This window comes from Heptranchias perlo, chromosome 17, assembly GCF_035084215.1.
Source record: "Heptranchias perlo isolate sHepPer1 chromosome 17, sHepPer1.hap1, whole genome shotgun sequence".
Classification (NCBI taxonomy): domain Eukaryota; kingdom Metazoa; phylum Chordata; class Chondrichthyes; order Hexanchiformes; family Hexanchidae; genus Heptranchias; species Heptranchias perlo.
Genome location: NC_090341.1, coordinates 15,603,096 through 15,616,226, shown reverse-complemented (window position 1 = coordinate 15,616,226; position 13,131 = coordinate 15,603,096). Strand labels below are relative to the sequence as shown.

General features: G+C 42.9%; 1 protein-coding gene across 4 annotated transcripts in view; it reads right to left on the bottom strand.

The window, feature by feature from the left end:
• The window catches only part of LOC137334097 (inter-alpha-trypsin inhibitor heavy chain H3-like), a 46,743-nt gene that overhangs the window by 12,872 nt on the left and 20,740 nt on the right, over nt 1-13,131 (bottom strand). For all 4 annotated transcript variants that reach the window (XM_067998588.1, XM_067998585.1, XM_067998586.1 and 1 more), the window contains exons 11-15: nt 12,004-12,129; nt 10,422-10,603; nt 3,934-4,119; nt 696-835; nt 198-355 (exon numbers count right to left, since the gene is read on the bottom strand). In XM_067998588.1, the coding sequence (XP_067854689.1) occupies nt 198-355; nt 696-835; nt 3,934-4,119; nt 10,422-10,603; nt 12,004-12,129 (792 nt within the window). The remainder of the gene's footprint in view (nt 1-197; nt 356-695; nt 836-3,933; nt 4,120-10,421; nt 10,604-12,003; nt 12,130-13,131) is intronic.

The window sequence follows — 13,131 nt, the reverse complement described above, 5'->3', positions numbered from 1 at the left end:
GAGCCAAGTTTAGTAAATTTTTTAAAGAATTATACAATATTTAAAAGTATTTATCGCATTCTAAATTTAATTATTAGCTACATATAGTTCGGTGGGTCAGAAAAAAAACTGAAAAAATTGTTTGAGCAATTTGATTGCTCAGTTTTGCAAATTGCAAAATCAAGGCTTAATAAAGGCTAGTTTTATTCAAACATTACCATCTTCCCCTGGTTTATCAGCCACCAAGACATCATCCTCTTTTTCCTCTGGTTTTGTGACAACCATTGATGTTAACGGCGTTACAAAGCTGTACTTCAGTGAAAGTTCCAGGATTCTGTCCGTTAGATTTTTCTTTTCATTTGTGTCTGCAGAAATCCTGAATGCAACAATCCAGAGCAATTAATTTTGCAACATATCATCATCCAATGCAGTAAATACTTGTACATATAAACAAAGGTACCTGCAATCATTTTTAACTGTTTATGTGATTTTAGTCTACAAGTAATCAAAACAGATAACAAAGCTATTTTGCGGCAGTGACAGCTCCAGTTAGAAAAGATAAAGGATGACGAAGGGTCTACAACCAAAACATTAACCTATCATTCAGGTGCTGATGGACCGGCTATATGTCCAGCAATGACTTGCTTTGTAAAACATGTGTACATCAATTATTTTTATATTTCAATTTCTCAGACAGCAAACTCTTGTTACTTTACCGCTGCTCTAAGAGCTGTTGTATGGTCAAATAAGCCCACAGTCGCTCAGTAAAGTCACCAAAAATATATTGCTGTTGTTGAGTAACATTTTCGACTTCTGATACCCTCACTTCGGCTTTTAGAGTCAGGTTTTCATTGGCCTGTTGGAGAATTATGGAGTTAGGCTGAATCTTGTCATTAAAGAACGGGAAAATAAAATTACATTTTGTTCGTTATAGAATCATAGAAGGGTTGAATGGCCTCCTGAGATGTAACCAATCAAGCCTGTGCCGGCTCTCTGCAACAGCAATCCAGCTAGTCCCACTCCCCCACCCTTTCCCCATAGCCCTGCAAATTTTTTCCTTTCAAGTATTTGTCCAATTCCCTTTTGAAAGCCACGATTAGGACTGCATCCATCACCCCCTCAGGCAGTGCATTCCAGATTTTAACCACTCACTGTGTAAAAAAGTTTTTCCTCATATTGCCCTTGGTTCTTTCACCAATCACTTTAAATCTACGTCCTCTGGTTCTTGACCCTTCCACCAAAGGGAACAGTTTCTCTCCATCTACTCTGTCTAGACTCTTCATGATTTTGAATACCTTTAACAAATCTCCTCTCAACCTTCTCTGGTCTAAGGAGAAGAATCCCAGCTTCCCCAGTCTATCATGTAACTGAAGTCCTTCATCCCTGGAACCATTCTAGTAAATCTTTTCTGCACCCTCTCTAATGCCTTCACATCCTTCCTAAAGTGCGGTGCCCAGAACTAGACACAATACTCCAGTTGTGGCCGAACCAGTGTACCATGACAAAAGCTCACAATTTGCAGTTAATTATGTTTTTGAAGATCCTGTTAATTTTTAACATTTTTCATTATTACTTGTTAGGCATAAAGCACGTGAATTATTTTCATAACTACATAACAACAGTAACTACACTTCAAAAGTATATGAAGCAATTTGAGATGTCCCAAGGACATGAAAGGTGTTATATGCAAATGCTTTCTTTAAGATTATATTCTAGTCAGACGTAGTCCGTACGAACTTCAACAGAACAATGCTGGATCCAATTTCTTTGCTGGGAGAGAAACTAGAGCTGTAGGGGAGGATTTAAATTAATATGGTAGGGGGAAGGGAAAAAACATGACAAGGAAGGGAAAAAACATGACACGGAAGCAAAAAGCGGAACAAAAAGGACAAGGCGTAGAAAGATAAAATGAAACAGATCAGAAGGAGGACAGAGTATACTGAGTAACAATGTCAAACAGACTGGGTGAGGATGAGTTATATATACAATATTGTGAATAAAATTGGTAATCTAGAAGCACAAGTTGCTGTTGGGGGTTGGGGTATGATGTAATTGCTCAGGCCAGGGAAGAACTGGAAGCTGAACGTTCCTGGTTACAAAATATTCAGAAGGGAGAGTGCGAAAAAAAAGGGAGGAAGGGTGGCAATATCAAATATTCCATTATAGGGCTAGAACATAGGGATGATATAGCGGATGGCATAAAACCTGTATCTATTTAGTGAAACATAAAATGGAAAAGACACCGAGCCCAGATGGCATGCATCCGAGAATGCTGAGGAAAGTCAAGAGGAAATAGCAGAGGCTCGAACCACAATCTTTTAAACACCTGAGATATAAAGGTTTTACCAGGTAACTGGAGGAGTGTCAATGTAACACCTCTGTTCGAAAAAAGAAAAGGGGATACACCAGGTAACTACAGGTGCATCAGCCTAACATGAATGGTGGGTAAGCTTCTAGAGGCTAATATGGAATTAAATTAATAATTACACAAAAGACATGGTTTGTTAAGGACAGCCAATTTACAAAAGGCCAGTTGTGTCTAGTTTTTTGAGGAAGTAATGGAGTGTATTGATAAAAGAAATGCTATGTAGGTTGTATATTTGGATTTTCAAAATGCATTTGATAAGATGTTGCATTGTAGGCTTGTTGATAAAATTAAGCACATTATTAAAACGAGTGGCAACATGGATAGGAAACTTGTTAAAGGACAGAAAAGAGAGAGTCGTGGTTAATGGATGTTTTTCAGACTGGAGGTATATAAACAGTGCTGCTCCCCAGAAGTCAGTGTTGGGAATATTGCTCTTTTTATTATATATATATAAAAATGAAAAATTATCTAGACTTGGGTTTCAGAGACACAATATTAAAATTGGCAGCCGACATAAAAATTGGGACCTTGGTTAACTTTGAAGAGGACTATGTGGGGGTAATTTTAACTTTTGGCAATAGTATAAAATGGGCGATATTGGATCGGCCGCCTGTTTTACATCTCTCCTTATTTTTAATGAAACAAAAATTGGGAGAGGTGTATAACAGGTGGCCGATCTGATATCGCCTGTTTTTATCCCCTAAGTGTCTTCAGGAGGACATAAACTGGTTAGTAGATTGGGCAGATAAATGACAGATGAAATTTAATGTGGAGGAATGCAAGATGATACATTATGGGAGGAATAAGAGGACACATACATTAAATGATAACATTTAAAAGGAGTTGAGGAGCTGAGATATACATAAATCTTTAAAAGTAGGAGGACAAGTTGATAAAGTTGTAACAAAGCATATGGGATCCAAGGTTTTAGAAATAGGAGTATAGATTACAAAAGTAAAGAGGTAATGCTAAACCTATTCAAAACTTTGGATAGGTTGTATTTAAAATATTGTGTCCCGTTTTGAGTGTCTTCTTTAGGAAGGATGTCAAGGCCATGGAAAGAGTGCAATTGACATTCAGGTCAGACAATACCAACAATGAGAATCTTTAGCTATGAGGAGAGACTAGAGACATGGGACTTTTTCTATTAGAACAAGGAAAATTAAGGGGAGATCTGATCCAATTTTTCAAAATTATGAAGGGTTTTGATCAGGTGAATTGGGAAAACTTATTTCCACTGGTCAGTGAGTCAGTAACTAGAAGGCATAAATTTTAAGGTCATCATCAAAAGAAACAAAAGGGAGAGGTTAGGATGGTTGTTAGGACATGGAATGTCCTACCAGAAAAAATGGTGGAAGCAGAATCCATTATAATATCATTTAAAATGGGAGTAGATAATTATTTGAAAGAGAACATTTGTGAAAAGGTATGGGGAACAGGCAGGGCAATGGGATTAAGTGGATAGCTCTTTCAAAGAGCCGGCACAGGCACAATGGGCTAAATAACCTCCTCCTGCACTGTAATGTTGTATTCTATGATTTGTCCAAATTATAAATAAATGAATTGGAATAACTGAGTGTACTTACAGTTTGAGCAAAGACCTCTGTTAGGAATACATCCAGGTTATCATCTGAAATCTTGCCAGCCACTACAATTTCAGACCCATCATAATACTGTCTAAAACTGGTTTGAGTTAATTCTGAAATGGCATTCTCTGAATATTGCAATTCAATATCCAAAAGCAAAGGATTTGCCACTTCATCATAAAAACCCTGTTAAAAAGAAATATATAAATAGTATGACATACTTTCTAAATAACTATAATATTAATGAGTATCTAGCCTGGAAATTCCCATTCAAGCACAAATTGAGGTCCACTGCACTAGCTCCTAATATTCAGGATTTGCAAGTTTTTTCTATTCAGTTTCAGCTCTCAACCATAGACTAGGCTTCCTAAGGGAACGTACATGGCTGATGGTCATTTAATGGACTGCAGCAGCCAAATATCTGCATTCTTGCCTGCAACACAAAGGAAGGGTCTGTGAGCTGCAGAATTCCTGGCTTCTCAATTTACTGATGCAGCACTGGGATTCATGTTGCAGGGAGTGAGAAAAAGGAGAGCTGTCCTATTTGGCACTGAAGGAGACTGGTGCAACACGCTTGACAACAAATAGTTAACAAATGAATTCTGCTGTCAAACCCAGAGACCCTAGCTCCAAATTTAAAAGATGCCAGGTGAAAGCTGCCAAAGTAAGGCTACACAATGACTTCCTATGTCAAGTAACTGCCCCAAGAGTGAAGGTACTCCCACAGTGCTGTTAGGTAGGGAGTTCCAGGATTGTGACCCAGCGATGATGTGGATGTAAAACATCTTATGGTATTATTCAAAGAAGAACAGGGAGTTCTCACGGTGTCATAGCCAACATTCCCCCTACCAACAAAAGCAGATTAATTGGTCTTGCCATTGGTGGGAACTGGTGTACAAATTGGCTGCCACATTTGCAAACATAACAGTGACTACAATGCAAAAATAATTCAATAGGTGTGATGCACTTTGGGACACCTGGAGGATGTAAAGGGCACTATAAAAATGCAAGTTCTTTCATTCTTTCCTTTAAATTTAGGGTTTTCGGTCCTCCCTACAGCCTGAAGAAACTTGTAGGTAAGTCTGTTGTATTCAATCTCACTCCTTGTCAGACTTTGAAAGACAATGGGCATGATTTTAACATGGCGGTGGGAAGTTAACGGGTGGGTGAACAGTTGCATGGGATACCCGGAAAAATTTTCTGTGCGATTTGGTTCGAGCGATCGCGACTAAATTGAAGGCCCTTAATTTTACTTCCGGGTTTTGCATCTCCAAGCTGCACAGCGGGCATACTGTGCACCCGAATGATGTGCTGTGAAGAGGAGTATGTAAAGGGCCATTGCAACAATGGATTTTGAAGGAGAAAGGAGGAAAATTCAAAAATGCAGCATTCATAGGGCGAAGGTAGCAACCCTTGAGTTGCTACTGGCTGGTGTCAGAAGCAGGAGGGCAGTCCTATACCTGGCTGATAGGAGGAAATGCCCTGCTTCTGCCACCAAGGTGTGGCTGGAGGTGGCAGAGGAGACCAGCAGCAGGAGCACGGTGCCCAGGCCATGGGTACAATGCAGGAAGCGCTTTAATGACCTAACCAGTTCAGGAAAAGTGAGTTCAGTTAATGATTCACCTACAACCTGTGATGTACAAGACTCCGCCCCCCCCCCCCCCAACCAACTTTGTCTTGCCAAGCGTACTCCATCACCACTCCTCACTGTCATTTAAGTCTCATCATCAACTTACCTTCACTTTCTGTGCACTTCCTCACCTCCCCATTTGTGAACCCATCACTCCCACTCACCCAAATCCTAATGCAATGTGATGAATGTATCTGATAGTCACCCTCTGATGCACCTGCTTCATTGTCAGCCTCACCCAAAGCAATGCATCCATCGAGTGAACTCGTCACCTTCGGTCATTGAAACGTCTATTCTTTCTCCCCTTGTAGAAGACAGTGCAAAATGCACGGGAGAGGAGGAAGACTGGAGGGGGCTCACCACAAATAGTACCCCTGACAGATGCAGAGGAGGAGCCGATGGACTTCAGCCACACGGTTGCATGCCTAGCCGTCGGAGATGGCAATACTGGCAACCCGCAGACGGCTGGTGACAGAACTTTAACATCCTTCACACATATCATGAATTGATATTATCAATGATTGACCTGTTGCACACCTCAGTATGATCATGGAAACTAACTTCTGTGATGATTTTTTAATATTGGTTTATGTTCTCTTTTGGGGCCTTCACGGATTGACGAGGAGGCGGGCACCATGGAAGAAGGCGATTCCTCAGAGGAGCTCAATTCTTCTGAGGGTGCACCGTCACATCACATTCAGCCATGCACCAGCGCAGATACTGGCACTTCGGTCGGTCCTGTTAGACAGATAGTTGGGTTGTCACCTGGTGATTCAACACTCGTATGCACGAGCAAACACTGGTGGCAGGGGCAGCTGTGGAGAGTCCACATTGGGGAGCGCACTCCTCTCCAAGCTCTGCTCAGCTGGACTCAGATGCTGAACCCCGGGGGATATCGTTGAGAGTGAGAATGATAAAGGTACAGCTCCACCTTTACGAGGTAATGGAAAAGGTGTCACGCACACTCTCCACAATAGCGGATAGGATGGGGGAGTCCAACTCCATCACTAGTGGATTGGTGGTGCAGGTAAGTACGGGAATGTTTTCGATGGAGAGAGTGGCAGCCTCCACTGAGCTTCAAGCGCGGCACTCAAATGATTCCATGCAGGCCATGACAACGGCAGTGGTGGGAGTGATGGTGCGCCGGCCCGGAAGAGGGATGATGGAAGTGGGGACTCCACGCAAAGCACTCCCACCCTCAACCAGTACCCACAATGTTGCCTCATCTCCCGATGTCCAAGTCTGTCCCTGCACAGGTGCAGCTGGAGCACTCTTTGGCGGGACCCTCACGGGCTCCAAAACCCAGGGGTCGTAGGCTGAAAGCATCTCATCAGTCAGGACATGAATCTGAGCAACCTGCCATTAGCTCTGCTGAAGCCACAGGAGATGCACCAGGTAGAAGCGCTAGGAAGAAGGCGGCTAAGGTTTTGTAATCACCGAGGGCATGCACAAGGATGTCTGACAGAATGTCATTTTTTAAAATATATTTGTGTTTTGTTAAATGCACATTAAATGTTATAATTCTCAGCACCACAGCCCATGTCTTGCCCATTCTTGAAACCCTTTTGTGAAAGCGCCCTTTCACGTGCTTCATCGTGAACATCAAGACAAGAAGCCACCCACTGGGCATGTGTACAATGGTTGTATGGGTGGTTGAAGGACTGTTTTGTGCAACTGGTGGGGGGGGGGGGTGAAAACTGTTGTTGCTGGTGGTGGGGGTTGTTCCAGGCGGCCTGAGTAATTCACTATCTTCAGTTTGCAGATCTCGTTATGAGAACCTGTTAGATATGAGTGCATCGCAGGCAGCCATGTGCGCCGCTGCTTTGGCGGTGGGTTCCCCATCTTCATCCTCGTCCTCTTCATCCATTTCTTCAATGTTGCCAGCAGATGGGGATGCTTCATGAGCGCATTCGAGCTCCTCCACCTGTAACCCTCTCTGCTGAGTGATGTGCAGGACGCAACACACCACTATTATTCTGCACACCCTCGCTGGTGAGTACTGAAGGGCTCCTCCAGATCTATCCAGGCACTTGAGGCGCATCTTCAGCATTCCTATGGCTTGTTCAGTGATGGATCTGGTGGTGATGTGACTGTTGCTGTACCTCGTTGGTAGGGTTTCTCACAGGTGTCATGAGCCACATCTGCAGGGGATATCCCTTGTCACCAAGGAGTCAGCCCTTAAATCTGTCTTGTGCGTGGAAGAGGGCCGGGATGTTGGAGGCCCACAAAATGAAGGAATCATGGCAATCTGACACACACCCACAAGTACCTCCTGTGGTGGTCGCAAACCAGCTGCCCATTGAGGGAATGATATCCCTTTTGGTTTATCAACAGTCCTGGCTCATATGGAGGTCCTTGGGTTGCTATGTGTGTGCAATCAATTGCGCCCTGCACCCATGGGAAGCCAGCCAGAGAGTTGAAACCCACTGTCCTCTCCGTCTAGTTGATGTCGTCGCAGGAGAAGTTGACGTAGTCGGATGACCTGGCAAACAAGCCTTCCATAACCTGTCGTATACTCTTGTGTGCAGATGATTGAGGGACCCATGAGATGTCACCGGTGGCACCCTGGAAGGATCCAGAGACGAAGAAATTGAGGGCAATGGTGACTTTAACAGCGAAGGGCAATGCCTGGCCACCAGGCCCAGCCGGGAGCAGCTCTGCATGAAGGAGCGTGCAAGTGTCTGCGACCACCTGGCGATTCAATCTGTGCCTGCGTAGGCACTGCTCCTCAGGGAGGTCCAGGAAGCTCAGTCTCTGCCTGTAGACCCTTTCACGTAGATAATGCCTCCGGCGATCTCGGCCCCTCCGTTGGTCTCCTCGCTGCTCTTCTCCAGGTCCTTGTGGAACACCTGTCTTGTGCATCTGCAGATCCCACAACTGCATGCCATGCCTGCCGTGGATGGTGTTGTGCCTCCTCCTCAGATGTACTGTGGAATAGATCCATTGCGCTCCCCATCCTGATGATGTCAGTTTGAGGGGGTCCAAAATGTAGGTAAATTTGTCTGAACACAAGAATTCTGTCTCAACAAAAAAATCTCAGTCTGAACACAAAGAACTCCCAGCCAAAGTTTTGTCTGAGAGAACTGAGTGTCCCACTGCAAAGGCTCACCTTTTATTCACATGTCAATCACTGGTTTAAAAGGTCCAAATGAGGGTCGGCTGCAACTCGCCTCCGTTTCCATAGCGTGTTTCAGAGGCCACAGGAAACACATTTCTGGAAAGTTAAGTCGTTTGTCTGGCTGAATACACAAAGTTTTATGCCCCTTAAGTGCTTCAACAGCATTAATTGGCCCTTTAAATATCAGCCAGCTGGCTTTAAGTGTTGGCAGGACATCCGGGTGTCTGTTGCGGGTGCACATTGAAACGTGCCTGGGTCAAACCCAGACGTGGGCGCGTTAGAGCCGGGATACAGTCCCACTCCAAGATCTTAGTATTTTCACAGCCTACCTGTACTTGGGTGTTAAAATTAACCCCATTATAATTTGGATTCATTTTGCTTAGAACATCGTATTTTGTATCTCTAGCCCTAAAGGAAGCATAAAAGCAATTGTAAGGCAGAATGCTATTTAAAACTGTGTCTCAAATTGGATAAAGCAGGAGGCTGTAGCCAAGGTCACATGCTTTGGTTTGTGATATTAGATCTGGCCCATCCAGCTCCCCACCCAAGTGACAGTAGATGTTCCAGAAAGTGTGCAGAATCAGCCAGCCACAGCAGCACCAAACATGGCTGAATCAGCACTAGAAGTTCAGAGTCACCTGAATCCCAAGAGGCTCCAATAAAAACCCAGCAGCCAGACAGTACATTTATTCCATCCACTGGGGAATCACTTCGAAGAAGTCATGGGCTAGAAACTCCAACAATCAATCATAGTACCACCATGACAAAAGTGATGATAAATACTTTAGCCAACCAACTCAAGAGCACTTTTTGTCAGTGTATCAGGTAACTGACACCTCAGGTGATCACTCACAGCTTCCTTGGTATGTTACTTACACCCAAACATTTTTGACAACCAAATATTAGAAGGCAACAGAAGAACTGCTCAAAGTGATGATTGTATCAGAGGAGTGTAATTGGGTGCCTAGGAGTTCTGAACCACGAAAGAGAACTGTTTGGACAAGTCTTATATGTCACAAGCTTAAACCAATTTGAGAACTTGGTGTCAGTAAAGAAAGACAAAAAAGATGAAAGCACCCATTACTCCTTCTTAGTCCCAAAGAACTGTGCCCATGCTAAATTTAGCATCCAATTTCAGGTGCTGATAGGAATCCTATTATCTTTGAGTCAGTACCTTTGAGATCCTCTCTTGAGCTTTGCAAAGCCATAATACTGCATTTGGTGACAACCACGATCACGTGCCATTGATTAGTCCATAACCTCTGCCTGTGATTCAGTTTATGCGCTAGGTGAACTTACATTTCAAACTCAGCACCTAACTCGCATTTTACTTTAGGACAGAATAAACCAAGAGATTCCAATCAGGTTGTTGGTATCAGTCAGATGGAAATTCCTTGATGTTCATTGGGCTTTACATCCAACATCTTAATTGGATTAAACAGTTGTAGTGTTCAGCAGCAGTCTTACAAGACAGGAGTTACCAGCTATGATGTCATTTAATACCACCCAGCTCATAAAATGACTCACGGCAGAGGTGAGTGAAATGCTGGGAATTTCCTCAGAGATGCTCCCGCTCCGCCACTATAACTTCGCCAGAAGTGCGGTGGAAATCCCGTTCACGAGTGTCAGAGTTTCCGCCACACTTCTGGTGAAGTTGTGGCAGCAGTGGGAGCAGCTCTGAGGAAATTCTGGGCCATAGTAAGTGAACCAATATCTGTAAACATCTAATAATGATTTTACCTGGAGCTGTAAGGGAGCGTCTGAATCCTCAAAAATTCGCCGTGCTATACCACTATTATCCAATGCCATTTTCTCCAGAAAATTGAACTTAACATCATAACCAAATCCAAGGCAGTACACGTTGTACCTGCCATTTATGGCATTTTTAACATTATACTGGATCTTTGTTGGGTTTGATTCTCCTGCATTAAAAATGAACAAAAGTAATTTATTTTGGAATCATTCATTCGATGAATACAGTTCTTAGATGGAACATGCTACAAACCTAAGACAAAATAAATAACTATTCACCCATATCTTCTTTTCACAGGCTTGATAAGGGGTTCTATCAGGAACAGTATAAGGTTTAACTTGAGGCTACATTAGCAGTAGTTTAGTTCCCATGAATAGAATGACTAAGGCATATATTACAGTACTTTTAACACTCATACACGTGACATATTTTTAGGAACTGTTTACCTTCTCTTGTAGAGCTGAAATTTTTTTGTAATAGTACAAGAACAGGTATTGGATCAATTTTATCAAGCGACTCTCATCAATCTCATTATTCTGTATGTTTTACCTACCATGGAATAAAGCAGCTTGTGATTTGAGCCTAACTTTACCTCACCCAATTTGAACTTAATCTGCTTTTGGAGAAATTGAAGGAGCACGGTGTTAGCTGTGGCTCAGTGGTAGCACTCTCGGCTCTGAATCAGAAGGTTGAGGATTCAAGTCCCGCTCCTTCAGAGACTTGAGGACATAATCTAGGCTGACACTCCACTGCCGTATTGAGGGAGTGCTGCACTGATGGAGGTGCTGTCTTTCTGATGAGACGTTAAACTAAGGCCCCATCTGCCCTTTCAGGTGGATGTAAAAGATCCCATGCCACTATTGCGAAGAAGAGCAGGGGAGTTCTCCCCTGTGTCCTGGCCAATATTGATCCTTCAACCAACATCACTAAAACAGATTATCCAGTCATTATCACATTGTTGTTTGTGAGACCTTGCTGTGCAGAAATTGGCTGCCATGATTCCTACATTACAACAGTGACTAAACTTCAAAAATACTTCATTGGCTGCAAAGCACTTTGGGATGTCCTGAGGTTGAGAAAGGTGCTATATAAGTGCAAGTTCCTTCTTTCTTTTAAGACACGGAAATCCAGTTTAGATCATAAAGGACAACTGTTACACTCCTCGATCCCTCCTACTGCACAAAGAGATTTAGGGCAGTGGGAATCAACTTCCATAAAAAGTAGGCACTCACACTGCTTAAGGGAGTGACTGACTGACACCAGTGCACCTGGGAAGATATCTAATGTAGTCCTGAATTTGTAACATGGACAAATCCCTCTTGTTTGGCAATTTCTAAAATGAACGCCAGACGTTTCATTCCTATTTTTGTGTTTTATTATCTGAAGGCATTGGTTATGAAATTTAGTAATGTTGTCAAAGAATTTTTCATCAGCAGCAAAGGAAGCATCAGGATGCATGCCCTGATATTGCCTGGCTCAGGCCTACCCTGTCCCTGTCTAGTTTTGAACTTCAGAACAGCTAGACAGACCCTCACAAGACAGAGATAGAATGCATTTATTTTTACTAACCTGAATTTGGATCACCATCAGTTAACAAAATAATCATGGAGACACTTCTTTCAGGCAGTTGCTTTTCTTGATGGGCCTTGTCCAAAAGTTTTACTGCATCCAGCATAGGATCATTTATATTTGTTACTATAACAAAAGAGATTTTGCAGTCAGGGGTAGAAATTTACCTAGTTGTGCCACTCTACCAAAATATAAGTTGGGCAACTAAATTTCAGATGGAAACAGATTCAATAGTAACTTTCAAAAGGAAATTGGACATATACTCGAAAAGGAAAAATATGCAAGGCTATGGGGAAAGAGCAGGGGAGTGGGACTAATTGGATAGCTCTTTCAAAGAACTGGCACAGGCATGATAGTCCGAATGGTCTCCTTCTGAGTTGTATCATTCTATGATTCTACATTAAAGCGTCAGTTGAGAACCTGTTTTTAACAATCAGGAAATTTTCACTGGGACAAAATTCCAAAGTGTAGCAAAGCGGGCCGTAAGTGCACCCACATCCAAAGCCCTAGACTCCACCCAGTCAGGGCGGGTCGCTAGTGTTGCGATCCAGCAGCAGATAATGATCTGGCCGAGAGAATGCCCGAGGCCCACCCAGGGGTTGAAGAATAAAAGGGTAAGAAATTTTAGTTAACTGATTCCCTAAGTGGGATCAATTTTCACCCTCGTTTTCACGTGGGAACAGGGTGGTAGGGCACATAAAACTGGAGTGCAGAAATTAATGCCCCATTCCTGCTGACATCCATCCCTTGCAATCTTGGTTGGGTGCTTGAAATGGGTGGCACAGGCCCCCGCCGAAAACAGGCAGTTGTTGTTGGTGGGTGTTGTGTCCGATGAAACACTCAAATTGGTGTGGTAATGACAAATTTATTTCCAGACCATCTAGAATCTTCCGATCAAAGAGTAACAAAATCAATACAGTGAGACCTTAGAGTGTAATTGTTGGAATGTGTTTACTCCCTTCAGGGGGCCAATGTAATGTTCAGTTAACAATATGCAAGTATCATACAAACCAGTGGGCACATGAAACCTTTTGTTTGATTTCCACATGACCACATTTTATTGTAATTTTGTGATTCTCGTTTGTTTTGTTTTAAAATCAGTTTAAGTAGGTCACCCCTCGCTGAGTC